Genomic DNA, 20,253 nt, shown 5'->3' on the forward strand with positions numbered 1-20,253 from the left:
GGTATAATTTTATAATAGATCCCTTTGTATTGTAAGGAATGGACTGCACACTGCTGGATTCCACTTATGCTTTTACATGCAAACAAGTAGGAATTTGTCCTTGCCTATTTCCCATCTCCCTGTGTTAGTAGGAAGTGAAGAGAGAAGGTGATTGAGCAGCCATAAAGGGATGATTTTAGCTATTCTGATATAAGTTTAGGTCTGAAAGTCCTCATGGATACCAAGTGAACTGCTCTTTGTGTTTTTAGGATTTGGAATGCCAGATTTCCTTGCATGTGGTGGTATGCACATGGTTAGGTGAGGTCAGATGAGGTTAGATGAGTCACGCTCATCTGTGACTGTCCAGCTGGGACAGGAACTTCAGCACACCAAAGCTTGCTGATGATCAGATAGGGCCTAGGGACCCAGATGAGGGATATATATATGAATGTTTCTTCAAGACAACTTGTCCTGCTGGAGAAGCTCATCAGGGAAGCTTCTGTGACTAAGCTCCCAGCTCCAGAAATCAACTGAGACAAATATGTGCTAGTCAAGACAGAAGCATTCATTGCCAGAATGTTGGTATCTAGAAACTACATAGGAGCTCTAATGCCATTCTTACTGAACAGTTTATCCTATATCTTGGGCCTTTCTTTTTAGGACTTCTGTTGTGGTTCTGGAATCTCCGTGTCTTGGATGAAATTTAGCCTAGTCAGTGCTATTCCCTTAAGATTGCTCCTGGAATCTTTCCCCCATGTATATATGAATGATTTTGAGATTAGGATGTCTTCCTATGTTGAAGATTCTGAACCTAATTTGTGTGTTCCATGATTATTACTCTTTATATTTCCTTTAGTTTCAGATGCTTCATCAAGATGAATCAAATAAAAGGGAAAAGATCAAGACGAAGAGCGTTGACTTTGAGAGTGACCTGAGAGATGAAGTAGAAGATGCTGTCCAGAAAGTTTGCAATGCAACTGGATGTTCAGTGAGTATTTCTGTCCTGTGGTAATAACGGTGCATGAGCAAGCATTGCTGGGCCGAGTTTACCTGCCAGTTTCGTAGGCCCAGTCTAGGATGCCCACACCTGATGGGCCAAACAAGGTTTGTGATGTTTGTGGTTCATTAGATCGAGTGAGAAGACCTAATGAGAGTTATTTATTCATTTTTCTCTTGTTTGCTAGACTTTACCCAGTACTGCTCAAAATCCTGAGGAAGTGTGTGGGTTTTTTGTTTTTGTTTTTCTGACTAACATTTACACTAGTAAAAGTGCAGTTGTATAAAGGAATTCATTTATATTAAATGGTTATTTCAGGTAACCAGCCTTATTGAAAATTAAGACATTTTCTAAATGGAAAAGGTCTTGAAACCATGCCCTAATTCTCACCATTACCTCTTCTTGTGTATCAGGTTGTTGACGTAGAGGTAGGTAGAAGAGTATACCCAGTCTTGAAGTGTTCCTTTGTTTCTTGGATAGGATTTTAATTTGATAGTCCAGAACCTGGAAGCTGAAAATTATAATATTGAATCTGCAATAATTGCCATGCTTCAGATGAACCAGGGGAAAAGAAATAGTAAGTCCATGATTGATATTTATACGCTTTCAAAATGGTTGTATTGGTGATTTTCCAAATGTTTATTTTTCATCAAGGCACAGGTAGTGATTATACTGTCATTTATCACTTTCTGCATGCGGGCATGTTTTGCAAGGCCCTAGCCCTGCCTTGGGGAGAAAGATAATCTGGAGTCAAGGGGGGCAGAGGGGAGACAGATGAGGAAACTGGTATAATTATATGTGCTAGTGTCGGGGAGTACAAGGCACCGGGGGGACACATGGAAAGGCCAACCTAAGCTGGTCTTGGAGGGATGGAGAGTGTCAGGGAAGACTTTATTCTTTTCAAAAGAAGAATCCCTTATAAAACCAAAATGATAGCTGAAATAGAATAGAGAGAGAAATAACTGAGTTTTCTAATGGATATACGTAGATGGCTAGCATCCATCAACTGGTGATAAATTAGAATTTTTTTTTTACTTGAACTGGGTTTAATTCTGTGACTCAGAAGATGGAAAACAAGATATAGAGTCTTACTGTTTTCACAAGTTACTTTTATTTAAAATGATTTCAATACGTATTGACAGATATGTGCCAGATGCTGTTTCCAGCATTACAGTTTTCCATGTGTTTGGGTGTTTTCTTCTCTTCTTTATACATTTGCTCTGCTTTCTCAGAAAGCTGTGAGTAACTTGGTCTTTGTGACGTTGAAACAGCGCCATCCAGTGTCCGTGCCATCCAGTATAGTGTGTACTTGACATGCGTGGCTAAGTGGGAGTAAGGAACTGAAGTTTAACTTCTGTTTAACTTTAGTTTTTTTTTTTTTTTAAAGATTTTATTTATTTATTTGAGAGAGAGAGAATGAGAGACAGAGAGAATGAGAGACAGAGAGCATGAGAGGGGGGAGGGTCAGAGGGAGAAGCAGACTCCCCGCCGAGCAGGGAGCCCGATGCGGAACTCGATCCCGGGACTCCAGGATCATGACCTGAGCCGAAGGCAGTCGCTCAACCAACTGAGCCACCCAGGCGCCCCTAACTTTAGTTATTTTTAATTTAAATGGCTGCATGTGGCCGGTGGCTGCTGTATTGGACAGTTCAGGTTCGGGGCCTGTTTCCTTTCTGGGTTTTGGGTGCAAATGAAAGATTTCCTCCTAAAAATACGTGTTGGAAGTGGTTTAATAAAACACTCTGCAGGTGGGAAGCCGATGATTAAGCTGATCAGCAGGTTATTTTTAAATTTATTTTCCAGGTATTACCAGTTATTTCCCTCCTTGTGTGCCCCACTGTATTGACTTGATATTAGAATTTTGCTTCAAGGAAACTTGCTCTCCATATGACAGGTGATTTGGAGTTGTGCATTGTTAGGTTGTGAAACTCTCTTAGGTTCTCAATTTTAATAAAATCCTTTCTTTGGAAGATGCAGAGGAGGACCTTGAGTCCAGTGGCCGAAGTCTGAAGCAGTGTGGCCCTTTATGGGAGGAGGGCGGCAGTGACACCAGACTCTTTGGAAATCCGGGCTTAGATGAAGGCAGACCTGAAAACAATAAAGAGCGGGCAAGCCCTAGTGAAGAAAAAGCAAATAAAAACCAGCTCCCAAAGGTACGACAAATGGGCTCGCAAGGGCAAGTGGTGGGTGGCGGTGCTTCAGTGGCAGGGGTGGGAACTTGGAGCTCACTTTAGTGCGTCATTGTTTTCTGATGTTTTTAAAGGAGTTATTGTAGAAAATACAGGCAGTGCATAAGGGGATAGCAAGAAGTAGAATGAGAACCTTGCTTGTCCAATTTTCTGTGTGTCAGTGTACACACAGACAGTCTCCCTTTCCTGCCCAGTGTTACTGTGTGTCCAGGTGTTTCCATGTTATTTATTTATTTTTTTAGTATTTATTTATTTATTTGACAGAGAGAGACACAGCGAGAGAGGGGACACAAGCAGGGGGAGTGGGAGAGGGAGAAGCAGGCTTCCCGCCGAGCAGGGAGCCCGATGCGGGGCTCGATCCCAGGACCCTGGGATCATGACCTGAGCCGAAGGCAGACGCTTAACGACTGAGCCACCCAGGAGCCCCTGGGTGTTTCCATGTTAATCCGTGTTATAAAATCCCCATAAATGCCATCATCTTCATTGAAAAACTTTGTGTATAAATCTTTGTATTTTGCATTATTATTATTATTATTATTTTATTTTATTTTTTTTTGTGTGGCTAGAGTCACAGTAAAGGGTATGGATATTTGAATCTTTTTAAGGCTTTTTGGTAAATTGTCAAATGCTTCCCAGTGGGGTTGTCCGTCTCCCTCCCTGCCCCTGACTCCTGCAAGTAGTATATGACACCATTCTTTTTACTGAATTTGGAATTCATTTTAAAGACTTTCACCAAGCAGTTCTGAGCCCCAAATACAGCATAATGTAAAAAGCCACAGGCCAAGGTAAAGATGCAGTAAGCTTCTGAGGATTTTGTTAGGATTACCTGGGGCATTAAATTATGTAGAGACAGGTGTCCTATGGCATGTTTGAGCGTTATCTCTTGCAGGACTGGGGTTAATGTTTCTTAGGTCATTGTGCATTGGATTATGAGGAGAATGGAATTGATTTCGTTTGCTAGCTCAGCAGAGGGGATAGAAATTTAAATGTAAATTTGAGCCATGATGGGAAAGACATCACTTCTGGTCTGTTAGGTGGGTTTTCTCTGTTCTTGCTGAGAAGCAGTCCATGCCCCCAGATCCGTCAGCCCCGAGTCCCGCCTCGGCAGGAGGCCCCTGAGTCTGCCGCGCGGGCAGCTCACCCAGCGGCCTTCTCTTTCAGATCACCAACAAACAGAGGCGGGAGCAGCAGCGACTGGAGAAGAAGAAGCGACAGGAGGAGAGGCACCGTCACAAAGCCCTGGAGAGCAGGAGTGGCCACAGGGACAGCAACCGAGGTGAGGCAGATGCGAACGCGCAGGTCACCTTGGTGAAGACCTTTGCCGCTCTCAACATCTGACTCTCTGGCCTTCTGGGAGCTGCGAGAAGCGAATGGAAAATGGAGCGCTGTGTAGCAGGCTCTCCAGTGAGGCTGTCCTCTCACAAAATGACACGCAACCCACAAAACTCACACACAAGCTCACACACTGAGTTCGTCTCCTTCAAGCTGCCTCTGTTTTGCTCAAACTTTTGTTAGCGATGTGTTTTATTTTATGAAAGTTCAGTGAAGCCATTCATGTTCTGTAATTAAAATATCGAGTTCTAGGGTTGGATAGTTAGTTGAGGCAAAACCTTTTAAGTGTGGTTTTATTTGCCTTGAAAAATCAGAGTTCAGTGACCCTGGGATTTTTCCTGAACATTTGGGGTGAGTTTTACCATAGTTGTTCATGAAGTAGTTTAGATTAGTTGCTAGAAATTCAGAATGACAAGTTTCCTTTGTTTCTCTTTCATTTTCAAGCAGATATTCACATACAGGCTAGTTTATAAACGGTCTTCAACTCAGGAACATGTTTAGATTTAATTTTCTACTAATCCAAGTTAATCAGAAATTAATTCAGGAAGTATTTTTCCCAAAGTAATAGCATATGAGGGTTGCAGCCTGTTGTCAGGGTGGAAATTCAACAGCTACGTTTTTCTCCTTCCTGATTCTGATGCTATTTCAGACGGGATGCAGGTGCTGAGAGTTTGCTTGCGCTCAAGCCATATGATAAATACGCCTGACTGTTAATTAGGCCTGGACTTTGCTGGAAAAGTGGTAGTGTTGTTGAGGTTTTCGTACTTGTTTCTTAACACGGAGAAGGTGGCATGTTACTGCTTATGATGTAATTCTGGGCTTCTGATCGTATGGAGAGCAGAACCCATAGTTACAAAGGGAGAAATGAAGAGATTCCGGAGTCTTTGTCTAGGGAGAGTCTAAAGAGTTACTTGATTTTGTAGGGGCCTGGAAGGGTCTGGAAGAATAAGGCTTTTCAGGTTCACATTTTAAGTAATTAACTGTATTTTCTTCCTTGCTGTTCTAGACTAAGATGCCTTCAGAGAAGTAGTTTGACCTGTTGCTCAGTTTTCTTAGTGTCATGAAAATGGAATCCCATAAAATGCTGCATTTCTTTCTTTCTGTTCCAGCCCCGTCTGGGATCTTGATGTTGGAAAAATTCTTCCACACTCTAGCACTTGTCAGTGACTTAGGTTAGACCAATAGGGCAGAGGCCATGGGATGACTCCACAGTTCTGACATGGATTTGGGAAGTGGAGAGGGGTCATTCCTAAGACTGGTAGGTGGGTGTGAACTTTCAACCTGGAACCATGTATGAAGTGGACAGTCGTGGACAGCCTTGGCCTTCTGGGGACCCAGTATTTGGACAAATAAATTCTGCTGATTGAAAAGGTAAATTAGTTACTTCTCCACCTCAGATTTCAAAATTATAACCGTTCCAAGGAGAAGGGAAAACCATAAAAACGTTTTGACTGAACGGATGTACCATTGTCTGGGCTGGCCCTGGATTCATTGAATTGCTTTTATCAGCAGACGATTTGCTTTCTTCAGTTTTAATGATGTGTTTTAATTTTTTGTTTGTTGACTTCAGTGACTTTTTATAGTTGAAGCATCTGTAGTTTCTTGGAACTGCTCTCAGGCTGTTGTAGTTTGGGCTTCTTCCTGGTACGGTGCTTTGTAATAGTAGCAGATTTGGAAAGTGCAGAGCATGTTTTCTTTGCACATTGTGGAGTCCTGAGTCGGAGGCTCTAGTACTTGGTCCCTACAGGTGCAGGGTCTCTGTTGCCTTACTGTTTCCAAGGGAGTGAGATCCAGTGCTTAAGGATCAATCATTCTCTTGGCTTTTGACTGTGGACACTTTCCTGACTGTGGCTGATCTTTTCTGAGTGAACACTCTTTCTTGTCTGTGTGGTAGGGCGAGAGAGCCAGAGACCAGATCCTCTCAAGAAGGTCAAGATTGTGTATCAGAAACTCAGCAGAATTAGGAGTCTGAAATAGCGTAAGGGATACCCCTTGTCAGGAGCAATAGAATTGCTTTATTTACCTGGTTAATGAAGGTGGCCTTGGGCCCTGTTGGGTTTTAGAAGTTTAACTAGAAGCTGCTAAAAAGTTATTAAAGAATATTGGGCAAACTTGTTAACAAATTACCAAATTCTGATAACAGACTTCAGCATTTCTGGGGTAAAATAACAGTGGTTTTAAAAACTAATCCGGCTTCGGTAATTTTCTCTTACTACCATTTCATAGTTTTCCAGTTAAAATTGGTCTGCGTTTAATACATTAATTATTAGGAATGGGGTACACGTACCCAACTTTAGTGATCTCTTCTCGCTAAGCGTGTGAATTTAGACTTCACTGCCTCAGTCTCACTGAAGTATGAAGTAGATGGGATCCATATACTTAGTTGCCTTGTGGGCATTTGAAAATTGCTTTATTGGCAGCCAGCATGGAGGTCCAGTGAGTTTGGCTCTGGGAGGACTGTTGTCAGTAACTCTTGTCCCCAGTACAGTGACTCACGTGCCCTCCATGTTGGGAGGTGTGTCTTGCTTAGCCTCTGTGCTGTGTCTTGGCCGTTAGAGGTTTATGTTACATGGGATTGTCTCGGTAGCTTTTAGTGAGGTCAGGAGAAAGGGGATGGGGCAGTGGTCTGTAGCTGCTTATTAGTCTTATGAACTGTATATAAAGGTTTTATGGATTTTAAAACAAGATTTTTTAAAGGTCAAAATAAATAAAATTTTAGTGGCAACAGCTTTGTACTAGAGAGGTAGCTGTATTGAAACAACCTAGAACCACACCTTCTAAATAACATGGTTGCCATCAGGAAATATTAGGGAGATAGAATGCATATGTATATTTGATTTTTCAGTAGTGTGTACATATGCTTTCTGGAGCAGAGCCTGGTTGAGGGATGGTGACAGAAAGAAAGATCTTGAATATCAGCTGAGGTTGTTGTCTGTAGTTTCTTTTATAAGCTCTGAAAACACTTCCAAACCCATTTTGATCCCGAGGGCTTGTGAAGTGGGGTCTCCCTTGTGGGGTGGCTCGAGTGGGCGTCACAGGAACCTTCCAGGAGGTCATTGGTAGCGCCCTGCCTCGGCTCCCTGGGGTTTACAATGTGAAATGACGCGGCCCTGGGGGAGGAGGGCCGTGTGATGTCGGGGAGAGCTGCTCACTTGTTAGGTAGGTAGGCATCCGATGGACTTCGGCACTGAACTGTCCTCGTGGTGAGTCCCTGTCGTCAATGTGCAATTTCTCTCATTCTGAGAAACTTTAGACTCTGCCTGGGTTTTACTGGGTCAACATGGAATGCTGTCAGTTTACCTCTGTGAAATGGTCAGCTCGAATTTGCAGTCGGTTACTGGAAACTGGGATTTCTAGTCCACGCTGACTGACAGTCTCCCTGAGTAAAGGGATGAAAATGGAGCGCTTGGTCTCCGTGGGTCACATCTGGGGCCCTCTCTGACTCCCATTTCAGGCAGACACGTGGCTCTTCACCTTTTTACCTTTTTACCTTTTTACCTCAAGGCTCCGTCTGTCTGTAGCAAACGTCTAGATTCAGAGTCTGCTGCTGTTTTCCCGTTTGGTCATTTTCACTCTTCACCATTCGTTCACCTCCGCTTTCAGAACAGGCGTTGCTAAAACTCTGGGGCCTTCCGACAGTTGTTCTGAGGTGATTTAATAATGGCACTTTTTTTACAAGGTGTGTTTTCCTGACTCTAAAGCAGATTGTGTTTTTCTGCTGACGTTGAAGCGAAGACCTTCTAGATGGCATGTTTAGGGAAATCTTCTGCCGTCACATATTAGAGGGGGAGTGGGTAACTGGTGTGAAGTGGAGATGGTGACCCCCCCCAGCCCCAAAGTGCTTGCATGGCATGGGGCCCGCCTGCGCCCTGGGGCCCGGCCCCCCGGGGAGGAGCTGGGCCTGCGGGCGGACTGGCCCTGCGCGGGCCCCAGGTGATGCTCCCGGTGACCTCGGGCTCTTAACCATGTCTTCTAAGCTTACTAGTCTCTCTCTCCTAGTTAGAGGTGCTTTGTAGCTTGGTTAAAATGGTTAACATCCTTGCAAAGTTACTGGAGAAGGGGCTGCGGTCATGAAGAATGTTTCTGGAGAGCACGACTTTCTGCGCGGTGGCTCTGTTTTCAGCAGGGCAGCCCTGAGCTCCAGAACGGCTGCCACTCCCTGGGCCGGTCGTCAGGCGGGTGATGATCCCTGGACCAAGCGTCTGAGGGCTGCCCCCACCCCTGCGCATGTCAGCAGCCAACAGGTCACCGTGGCCAGCCGTTGGGGACAATCACTGGAGCTCAGTCAGAAAACTCACTGTGGTTTGGGCTCCTGGCAGGTCCCTGGACCAAAACTTGAAGAACTGGTGTGGGGGTGCCAATGTCTTCCCACCCTCGTTGTTCATTTTCCACGGCGGGAAGGGCCCTTGGCCTCCCCGGCCACCCTTCCAGCAAGCTCCAGAGACACCGAGCTCAGTGAGAAGGAAGGAAGGAGCCGGGAGTTAGACTTGAGCCCTGCATGTTCTTGCTGACACAGATGTGCGGGTGGGCGTGAAGCCCTTGGGGAGGAGGGCAGGTGTGTCTGTGGGGAGCACGGGCCTTCGCAGGCTCAGGAACCTTCTCTTTTTTCTAATTGCACTATACTTGTTCTCGCTTCAGTCTGGAGATATTTAAGACCTCCATGGGGTCACGATCCGTAGACTTAGCAAGTCTTGCCTTATCTCTGGAGCTTGACAGGGAGAAATGTGGCCATTGTCTGATGTCCATAGTTCATTTCTTCTCAGTGGTTTCTTTTCACAGATTGTGTTCATCTGAACCATTTTGTTTTTTATTTACCAAAGTACTGTACTTGGCTACTTGCAGTGTTTGCAAAACCAAATGTTTCTGTTTTTTTGTTTTTAATCTTCCATACTTGGTGCAATAGAAGCTGCAAAGATGTGCCACTTTATCTATGAAATGGAGTTTTGTATACCAATAAATTCTCGTTTAAAGACAAAGAATGCTTCACGTTGTTTTTGCCAGTGCGACCACCATTCGAGTGCATGAGACCGAGAGAGCATGCCAGCAAGTGGCCTTTTTAGAGGTCTTTCCGTGGAAGGCAGGAGGCTGCGGTCATCTGCGGTCTCACTGGGCTTGAGGTTGCTGATGAGCTTTGGTACAGCTGGGCGCCACCACCACGCCCTTAAGGACGGGACGCTGAAGATTCTGCTGATACCTAGGATCATCTCTGAGAATTTGGAGTTGTCTAAATATGGAGCAGCTGTCTGTTGGCTGCCACCTGGGGGTTTCTCCAGAACCCTGAGGGTCGGTTTGACCCCATTCTAGGAGGAGGTACAGCCCTCCAGACATGCGTGGACAGCTGTGACCGGAGCGGAAACACCTGGAGAGGTCCTCAGAAGGGGACAGGGCAGGGAGAAGGGCAGCCGCAGGAAACCAGTAGGTTGGGAAGTCCTCAGTGCTCACAGGGCCCAGCCAGTCCTGAGGTCAAGGCCGGTGCGGTCTCACTGGGCCTTGCCACGTCATTGGGATTTTGGCCTCGAGACTCCCACTGTCTCGTTCTAATTTTGTACTCGCCAAGCAGCCTTTGAATTGGCTCCACAGTACCTTGCTGCCAGAAGGTATCCAGGACCACCCTGCATGAAAGAAAATGTGTCTATTGGCAAGGACGTTTCCCCTCGGTCACTATCCTCCTCATGTGGTTTTCACCTCAGTCCATGACTGAGAGACTGTGTGCACGTTCCTGAGCCCGCGAGGCCTGGGGTCTGGACCCTGCCAAACCAACCGAGAATCTTTCTGAAAGAGCCTACTAGAATCAAAATGATGTCCCAATTCAGGTGCTCCCTCAGCTGGAAACCTTCCCTGGCCTCCATTCCATCCTCCCGTGATTCACTGGGACCAGGGCGCCACCTGCTAGCTCGGGCGGGAGTCGAGGGGCTTCCTGCCAGGGCCCAGGTCCTGTCTGTGAGGCGGGCTGAGCCTGTGAGGACGGAGAAGTGTTCTCAGGCCAAGTAGGGAATGATCAGAGTACACTAAGTTCGCTATTTACATTTTCCTCCAGGCTGTACAGCACAGCTGACTCGGGATGAATGACAATAGGGTGCCAAAAATTGAAATAGCACAGAGGGAAAGTGGCTGATCTGTGTCCCTTTTTGATAGCTTCATGGTTGCCTAGGAGAAAGCTGGGTTGGAAACCCAGGTTTAAAGTTTGCCCTTTAGCAGACACCCCACGAGCCCTTACCTGCCCCGCCCAGTGCATGGAAGGTGTATGTGTGCCTTGAGATACAATAAAAACTTGTCATAGGATGCTGTGCGCCAGTGTGGGGTTTGGCTGGGCTGTTGGACAACGTGGGCACTCAGATCCTAGGGATTCAGCGACTGAGAACTTGTTTGGTTGTAAAGGATCATGATTTAGAACTTGTTTGTTGGAAAGGGGCCGAGGCCAATCCTGTCACTTCATAGGTTCGGGCTTGGCAGAAGGAAAACTTTCCCACCTTGGAGAAACTTGTCTGAACCTCCCTATGGCAGAGGGACTTAGGTACCTCAAGGTACTCCGTTTTTATTAAATTTATCCACCCATCCAAGTATCTTAAGAGTCCATCCCACATTTACTGAACCTGTGTGGTCCAGCGGTTCTTATGTCTGGGCATAGAATCAGACATGGACCTGTCCTCCAAGTTTCCAGGAATGAAAGAGGACACACACACGATGTAAAAAGAGGTACTATGCTAGGGGGGCCGTGAACTCAGAGGGAAATCAAGGAAGGCTTGGTGGAGGAAGCGACATTTGGCCTGGGCTGAAAGGGAGGGGAGAGAGGGAGGCCCTAAAGGGGGGTGTCCCATGTGTCGAGGACAGAGTTTATTAAGGATATACAGTTTGGGGAAAGACTGGGTACTTCTTTTTTTTTTTAAAGATTTTATGTATTTGAGAGAGAGCGAGAGCGATAGAATGCGCAGGGGAAGGGAAGGAGCAGAGGCAGAGGGAGAAACAGACTCCCCTCTGATCAGGGAGCTCAGTGTGGGACTCGATCCCGAGATTCCGGGATCATGACCTGAGCCGAAGGCAGACGCTTAACTGCGCCACCCAGGTGCCCAGACCGGGCACTTCTTCAAACACGTGTCCTGCGGCTTTTGCTACCGGAAGACCAATGCCGTGCTTGCCGGCACGTGAACCCCCGAGATGAGGCGGACTTTGCCCATCCTGACTGCTGGGCAGTGTCAGGAGTTGACCACCGGGTGCATCTTGACTTTGGAGCTCCGCACGGGTCGCAGCCCTCCAGGAACGGAGCTGCGCACGTTCTCTCTGGCCAGGTGTGCTACGTTTCCTCCGTGGGACCTTCTCTCGGGGCACTGACGGTGAATGATTTTCAAACCTGTCCGCTTAAGATCAATGAGCACTCAGAGTAGTGAGCTCAGGGGCTCTTCGAATAAATGAGCGTAGGATTTATTCAATGCGTGATGCCACTTCCCTAAAATAATTCCGATTATCCTGTGTCCGTGGATTCAACTGACCAGATATTTATCTGGCGTGTACTGTGATGGGTGTCGTAGGGGAGGCAAAAATACATAGAGCGGCCTGGCCGAAATGGAGTTTCCAAAATGCTCCAGGCACTCTCAACGCGTTGTCTCACTTGAAACCTTTCAACCACCCTGTGAGGCTGGGGATTCTGTCCTCATTTTACATACAAGGGAATACATAACTGGCCCAAGATCACAGATTGACAGCAGGGTTTGAATCTATGGCAGTTCTGCCTCCACCGCATAGGAGCCCCAAACAAGGACCCCAATGATGGGGCGTAAGTGGACCAGGAGAGGTATAAACACACTGTCTGGCAGTTCAGAGGAGGGTGAAATCTCCAGCTGGAAAAGCATCATGGAAAAGGTGGCATTTGAGATGCGCCTCCAGTGTGCGGATTTTCACATGTGAACAGGGAGGCTTCCAGGCTGAAGGCAGCTCTGGACAGAAGTGTGAATGCTGGAAGGCAGTGGGCCGGGGCAGGTTCTGGGACCGGTGATGGTGGTGGTGGGGTTTAGAGTAATACATATGGCTGGATCACCGAGGCTGGAAAAGCAGATGACACCAAGCTTGAACGCCAGGGGTTGGTGGCCAATGGGAGCTACTGATAGTTCAGGGGCAGAGGAGGGAGCGACGTGATGGAAATCAAACTGGGGAAAGATGAAGCTGGCCTCAGTGGTCAGGATGGTGACCGGCTGGAAGAGGGAAGTCCTGATGGTGTAGTCTTGCTCTGGGAAAGCACTAGTATAGAATAATGTGTCCGTCTGCCGTTTGGCCACATCTGATGTGTCTCAATCTCCGGCATCATTCAGCTAGGGACCCCAGACAGAGGTCTGTGAGATCCTAATCGGAAACTCCAATGTGCTTTGATTTCTAATCACTTTCTCAGCAAGTTACTTGATCAAACATTTCGTTAATAGCTTTTGTTGGGGGTTAAGGGGGAACAAAGCAAATCAATCCAAATCGTGCCATCAAAATTGGAGAGGCAATCTATGAGCATTCGGGTAACAGAGTCCCATCCCCAGCCTTGAGGTAGCCCCCAGGCCTCATGCATCCCTTCGTTCATTCAGTGAATTAATAAACAGAAAGCACTTAGAACAGTGCCTGCTAAATGCCAAGACTTGATAAAGTGTCACCTATCATTATGGCTGTCGTTCATTCACAGAACATGAACGCTTACTAGGTGCTAGGCATTGTTCTGTACTTTCACAAACGCTAACTGATTGACACCTTGCCACAACCAGCCTGTCCGGGAAGCGTCCTTGTTCCGTTTGGCCCCATGTCAGGGCTTTCGGGATTTTAATGGGCACGCAAATCACCCAGGCGGTGGGAAGGGTGGTGGTGGGGTCTTGTTAACCTACAGGTTCTGCCTCTGTGGGCCTGGGGTCAGCTCCGAGATCTGCATCTCTAACAAGCTCCCCGAGGATGCAGCTGCTCGTGTCCATGGGCTACACAGAGAGCAGCAGGTCTGGAACAGAGGCCACTGTTGCTGACTGGCTGAGCAGGGAGGTCTTGACCTGGAAACTGTGACCTCAAGTTCAGAGATTTTTCAGCCCTTTCTGCACGTCTGCTGCTGGCAATCAAGTGTGTGTATCCCAGACACATACACGAGATTCAGACCCGTTGATTCATTCACCGAACATTTATTGATCACTGGGAAAACAGGCTGCACCAGGTTTAGTTCGTAAGTTCCAGTTTCCACTCTGCCGGATGCCACACACCTGTCGGGTGAGCAGGTGCCCGCCCCGTTGCTGCCTTAAAAGTCCATCGCTCCCAGAGCATAACCTCTCTCCAGCTCCGCAAGCCCGTTCCCTCTTCCTGTGCGGCTCACTTATGCGACGGCATCTGTCACTCTGAGATGTTTGTAAGGGCTCCGTGGTTATTTCTCAGCATATTTATTATTGGCAATGCCAAGGGACTGATTTCACAAGCCCGGAAGCTACTTTGCCCCCCTGATGAAGGGAAACCCAGGTACAAGCTGAATTTAGGTTTCCTCCTCGCAGCCTAAACCAAGTGGACACCAGAGGGCGCCTCAGGACCACGCTTCCCAACAAATGCGCTTGCTCGCTTCCCCAATCCCAGTGTTGCCCTAAGACTCTTTACCAAGCATCAGCATCATTCACGGCGGCAGGCGGGGCTCACCCGCTCCCTACTTTGTTTTTGCTAACATAGAACTTCTTTACCTTTCAAAGTTTATGATGATCATCCCTTTGATTTCTTCTCGGCTCTTTCCTGCCCTCAAAGTCCTGAAAGCTGCACACACGCCATGAAAAGGACAAAGGGCGTGAACATTCATTGCGGGTCTGCTGTGAGCTTTGTTCCCTCCATGTGGTACCTTTCCCCATGCTTGTCTCATTGAATGGGCTCATTCCCATCGGGGCAGATTTTATCCGCATACTGTAGATAGAGAGTGGAGATAATTCTGTCCATAGTTAGAAGTAGAATCTGCTAAAGTACATTGCTTCCAGGATAGTGTGTATCCCACTTGGGAGGAATCCGTCAGTGCTTTGAATTCTTCGTGGCTCCAGAGTTAGATGCTGGAGGCTGACGTCTGTCCTCTTCCCCTCCCTGTATCAGGAGCCTGACCCGGCTTGGGCACGCTTGCAGTGGACCTTCTCTGGGCACTCTGGGCTGTCCAAGATGACAGCCATACACGGCCATGCGGAGTGTCACTGGTTGATACCAACTCGTGAAGAAACACAGGCACACTGGTTGGGAGTGAGGACACCCTTGCAGGTAGAACTTCCCCTCTCTGACCCCTGGCCGCCTCTCTGTCAAAGGAGGGATTTGGATACAATGATTCTAGAGCTTCTTTTCACACTTAGCCAGTCTGCTAATGGGGAGGGATTTGAGGCCTGATGACATGGTGGGGACAATATTTTTAGATTGGTATTTTTCATACTTCTCACATGACACCATATGGCCAGATATATTCCTTCTGGAGATCGCCATTATTGTCTTGCATAAGATTGTAGAATGTAGAAAAAGAGAATCACAAAAACTTACTATAAGGGGAGATGGAAAGGACAGAATGTTAGAACCACCCGCAGGGGTCACCGTGTCACATTGGTTCCTGCTGGATCCCCAGTGCTTAGCATGTTGCTGGCACGTGGTAGAGACTCCAAAAAAAGTGAATGAATAAAACTGCAGACTAATGAAATCCTATAATGATAGAATCTGAGGATCAGAGAATATTAGAATTATGGGACAACATTATTCACTTATTCAGAAGAGGGAACGGAGATCTCAGGGCTGGGTTATAGAATCTTCTGGGTGCTAAAGGGTCCCTTGGCTCTTCCTAGGGGGACCAGTGATGGTCCAGGCCACAGTCTGGGAGCTCTCAGGGAGGGATGGGTGTGCGGGAAAGGAATTTTCTGCGGGGAGGGCCTTTGGTGTCAGTGCTGCCCAGGCCTAGGGCCGCAGGAGGCGGGGTGCAGGGCGGAGGTGGGGCCCGGCCCTAGCAGGGCGGCGTGGGACCGCTGCACAGCTTGTTGGGGTAACGGACGAAGTTGCGGTTGTAGGTGCCCAAGTTGCGGCGGAAGCAGAGGGCGGCTGTCCGGTCACACTCACAGGTCTGACGTTGGCAGGCGGTTCTGCCGGCTGATGGGAAAAGATGAGTCAGGGACCCAGTGGCTTGGGCTTCCCGCTCTCTGGGGGTTCCACGTTCTCTGTCCCATTCTGCTGGAAGCCCACAGCTGCGGGGACGTTTCAGGTGTGGGTGAGAGATGGGGGGCAGGACGCTGGGAAGCTGGGGGAAATCTGTCCTAGCTGTTCTTCCTTCCTCTCCCAAGCTCACGCAAATCCCCCCCCATCCCCCGCCCCCAGGCCCTCTGGCTGGCCCGGAGACCATGTGGTTCTCTTAACGCACCTGCTCCAGCACCGGGATGGATTTCTAGACAACCCCTTCCCCATGGGAGGCATGGCTGGTGGTGGAGTGTGGCCAGCAAGCTGACAGGGGAGCAAGAATGACACCAACTCAGTCCCAGGTGGCCTGTGGGCCCTGGAGCAGCCTGGGCCCAGACTGGAGCCTGCTGGGACCGAAGCTGGGGGCCTGCTCGGGCCCTGGGCCTGTCTCCATCCGAGGGGACAGAGCCCGTTTTCGTGGCATTTATCTTGGGGCCCCTCTCTATGTGTGTGCTCACACCCGGCCTGGGGTCAGAGCGGGCTTCGGCTCTGCAGGCACCGGGGCCTCAGAACCTCCCCTTCTCCCCACCCCCTCTGTCTGCCCTCAGTGGCCCTGGTTACTCTCTGTCCCCAAGAACACATCTCACAGAAATGTCCAGGGATCCTCATTTTCCCCTCAAAGGTCAGCCTCCACGTCCCACCAGGGTTCTGCCCACATCTGCTATTCCAGCAAAACTCAGGGCTTTATCAGCCACATCGGTTCTTTTAGGTGGTTCTTGCTAGGAGCTGGATTAAGCCAGGGAGTGAGTGTGATTGGCTCCCTTTTATAGAGGAAGAAACAGGCTTTTGAGAGGTTACATCTCTTGCCCAAAGTCACCCAGTGGGGAGAAGGTGAAGCCCTGAGGCTCTGACCCTATTCTCCTGACACCTCTCCTCAGTCATCCCCTCAGTGCCATCCCGGACAGGTGCCTTCCCCTCAGGGCCATCCCTTGCATAAACCTCTACAGATGGGGAGCTCACTACCTGTCAAAGCTGCCTTGCTGAGTAGATAGATAGCTGCAGGGGCAAGAGACCAGCTAAGTTTGCCTTTGGTGGCTCCGCCCCCTCCCCCAGGACAGATCTTAGCGATCTGAGCTGTCTTCCTTGACCCTCCTGGGTTCTTCTGCCGCCCCCTCACTCGGCACCGCCTTCCCTCCAGGCTGCTCCTGGCTTTGGAGCGGGGAGGCCTGGTGCTCTGATTTGGGCTCCCTCCACAGGGCCCGTCTGCATGGAGCCCTCCACACTGTCACTTGGTCCAGGCCGCTTCCCTGGGGCTGGGGACGAGGAAAACTAATTGGTCCAAGTGGGCACTGGATCTGGCAAAGCTGAGCAAATAGGTCCAGCCTGACAGCCTCCCTGGGGGGGAGTCAGCCTTTGGCAATGGGGTCTGCTGTCCCAAATCATAGCTCCAGCTCTGTCTGGGACTGTGCCCTCGAGGCTCTGTCCTGGGGACCTTGCTGCCCAGGCCCTGGAGAGGGCGTGTGGGTACAGCCCCTCTGGGCCTGGCTCAGCTCTGCCCCCTTTGCGCCTCCTTCCCAGAGGCTGGAGCTGGCTGGGCCTCTGGTGGGGCGAAGCACCTGCAGCCAGGGCAGGAGCCCACGGGTCCCGGGATCTTTAGACTGGGTGCCAGGCGAGCATCTGGGTGGATGGCCAATCCTCTACAGTGCCGTGATGATGGAAGACCCACCTCGCCCATCTCTCTAGCCCAGGGTCCGGCCCTGATGAGGAACCAGGGGCTGCCATCAGGAGGGGGGTCCTGTCTGAAGCCGCCCCCCGCCCCCCGGACCCACCCCGGTGTCTGGGGCGCTCCAGCGCTGTTCACTTACCACAGAAGACGTTGTGCCTGCTGGCAGAGAAGAGATACCTCTCCAGTTTGGGTTCACAGCCCAGCTTCTCCAGGCGCCCATAGCAGCAGTCGTGGGCATGGCAGCACCTGGAAGGGTCACGGGCAACCTGGAGGGGCCTGTGAGCCAGGCTGGGCTGGACCAGGGGCTGCCGGGGGGCGGCGGAGGGGCAGGGCTCAAAGGGGCTCAGAGGAGCGGTCAGCCTCCACTTGCCAGGTGTCCCGCTCCTCCCCGCCCCGGGAGCTCCCGCCGCGGGCCGCCCGCTCACCAGTCGGTCTGGTCCACCGGCCAGTGGGCGCCACCAATGCCACAGTGACAGCCGTAGTCATTGTACTGCAGCGCCGGCTTCCCCGTCACCCTCTCGATCATCACCCCGAACTGGACCAGGTTCCCGCCGGCCAGGGCCACTGCGGGCAGCGGGGGCAGAGGCCAGCAGACCGGTCAGGGCCCTGCCCTGTGCGGCCGGCTTCCCCCGTGTCCCCTCCAAGTCTGCGTCCAGACACCTCCCCGACTGTCCGGCCCACCTCACCAAGCACCCTGCTCCCAATAACAGTGATGTAGTCAGTAATAATATCCCCACGCTGTCCATCGTGCTCAGCCCATCGGGACACCGCACCCAGTGCCCCTCCCACCCACCTCCCTCCTCTCCAGAATACCACCCACTCATCCTCCTGCTTGCCCCCCACTGCGCCCCAAATGTCTCCCAGGGGGTCCTGATCATTTCCCCAGGTGTCAGCTCCATGCCCCCAGAGCACTCTGTCCCCACCAAGTCCCATCAGATGCCACTGGATCAGCTTCATGACCACCAGGGCTTCCCCGAATGCCTCCAGATCCTGCTGATACAGCAACGGGGGGCAGGTTGGAGCCAAAAATGGAAGGTAATGGGGAGGGGGTGGAGCGCAGGTGGCAGGAGCCTTGTGTGTGCTATCTTGGGTCCCCACCAGCCCCTTTCCTGTGCCCTCCCAGGCCACCCGGGCTGCATTCCCCCCACCCCCACCCCTCCCTTCTTCCCTGGCCAGTGCTTCCTCGGGCACAACTGGCCTCGAGATGACCCCCCGCACCTTCCCTAGAGCCTGGTTCCAGGACCTCCGGGGAGCTCTCGGTTCCCAGCCGGGGAGGAGGAAGAGGAAAGGTCACACAGGTCACTTACCCAGGAGGCAAAGGAAGGTCAGAAGAGGGGGAGGCTTCATCCTGAGGGGAGGGGAGGTGAGCAGGGGGCAGAGGAGCTGAGCTGTAGGAGAAGGAAGTGAGTGGGGTGCCTCTGATCTCAGGGCACCTCCCCAATTAGTTAAATACTGGGTCCTTGTCCACTCCCCATCATTAACCCCCAAATGCCCAGTGATGCAACTATACTTCCCAGTCTTTGGTCAAGTTCCCAGGGGAGGGGCCAGCCTGGGGCCCGTGGACTTGGTTTCCAGGCAGTTTTCGGGGAGCAATCCGTGGCTCTCTCTTTTCCCTGCTTCTCCCTTCACCTACCCTTTCCAAAAATCATGGTGGGCTCGCTCCTGCTGGCTGGGCTGTGAGCCAGGGGCTGTACCAAGGGCTTTTCATTCTTGCCATCTTTTCCTCATCCCCATTTTACTGATGCCACAAGTGAGGCCCAGAGAAGCTGCGAAACTTGCGTCCACGTGGCCAAGTCTGTCCTGTTTCCATGGCACTAGCTACTGCAGCATGCTCTCTGCTCCCTGTCCCCCACCCCAGCCTCCGTGTCACCCGGAGGGAGAGCGCCGAGAGCAGCCTGGCCGTGAGGCAGGACCCTGGGGACCCGGAGGGCCATTTGTCCAAGATCGAATAGGCCAGAGGCTGGGAGCTCAGCCAGCTGAGCTTAGGGATTTTTCTTCATTGTTCTTTCCTGGGCAGGCTCCTGCTTGTTTGACAAGCAGTGAAAATGCTCCCAGATGTGACTTCTGTCTCCCTAGATCCCCAGACAGTGGTGCAGTGTGCAGCCGTAGAAATAGGCTCTGTCTGAGTCAGCTGGAAAACCCACATTCCGGCATGGACTGGAAACTTCCATCCTTTTGATGTTATCTTAGGGGATGGGTTGGGGAGACGGTAGCCCCTGGCCCAGCTTGTCTCCCAGCGTGAGCTGCTGTCCCCATGGTAAGGTCAGAACGCAGAGGCCAGGCTTCAGGGCTTGGCTAGAGGTCGGGGGGATAGAAGGGAGGGCCCAGCTCTGCTGGGGCAGGAGATTGCAAAGTCCCACTGGTCATGGGCGCGCAGTGGCCTCGGGGGCTGGCTGCTGTCCATGCCCCTGAGTCCACGCCGGCAGAAGGGGAAGCAAGATGCCCCCCTGTCCTGGCCTGCCGCTTCCTCCTGCCCTGCACCCCCTGTTCCTGGTCTGGAGCGGGGATCACTTGACCAGCCACTTCCATCAGCACAGGACCTGGGAGCTGCCTGATCTGCAGCCTCGTGGTCCTGCTTCCACCACTTAGGCAGGTCCTTTGCTTTGCTTGTCTCCTTAGTTTTCCTGTCTGTATTATGGGGATGGAAGGCATGCCCACCTTGCCTCCTTCCTGGGAGGATGAGGAGCTCAAAAGCAACCAGGTGGTTGGCCCCCTCTGAGTATTTACTATGCACCAGGATGGTGCCAAAAGCCCTTTTCAGGCAAGATCTCAAGAAGCCTTCCAACAGCCCCATGACGCCACCGCTCTGATCATCCCCACTTTACCGAGCAGCAAACAGAGGCACACGCCTAAGTCCACAATGAGCCAGAATTTGGGCCCAGGCAGTTCAAAGGGCTTACCTTGTGCCTCCAGGA

At 50.5% G+C, this 20,253-nt stretch overlaps 2 protein-coding genes across 2 annotated transcripts in view; one reads left to right on the plus strand and one right to left on the minus strand.

Annotated features, from left to right (window-relative positions):
• The window catches only part of OTUD3 (OTU deubiquitinase 3), a 31,327-nt gene extending 22,508 nt beyond the window's left edge, over positions 1-8,819 (plus strand). The window contains exons 5-8 of the mRNA XM_006748214.3: positions 836-967; positions 1,457-1,553; positions 2,948-3,129; positions 4,327-8,819. Coding sequence (XP_006748277.1) covers positions 836-967; positions 1,457-1,553; positions 2,948-3,129; positions 4,327-4,503 — 588 coding nt within the window. The 3' untranslated portion in view covers positions 4,504-8,819. The remainder of the gene's footprint in view (positions 1-835; positions 968-1,456; positions 1,554-2,947; positions 3,130-4,326) is intronic.
• A 6,195-nt stretch (positions 8,820-15,014) lies between these two features.
• LOC102734737 (group IIE secretory phospholipase A2) lies at positions 15,015-19,494 on the minus strand. Its single transcript, XM_006748213.2, has 4 exons — positions 18,646-19,494; positions 17,764-17,902; positions 17,478-17,584; positions 15,015-15,588 (listed from the first exon to the last, which is right to left on the minus strand). Exons 1-4 carry the CDS (start codon positions 18,683-18,685, stop codon positions 15,446-15,448), a joined length of 429 nt encoding a protein of 142 aa, XP_006748276.1. The 5' UTR covers positions 18,686-19,494; the 3' UTR covers positions 15,015-15,445.
• Positions 19,495-20,253: the final 759 nt, after the last annotated feature.

Source organism: Leptonychotes weddellii, chromosome 4 (assembly GCF_054177405.1).
Source record: "Leptonychotes weddellii isolate Sample4059 chromosome 4, ASM5417740v2, whole genome shotgun sequence".
NCBI lineage: Eukaryota > Metazoa > Chordata > Mammalia > Carnivora > Phocidae > Leptonychotes > Leptonychotes weddellii.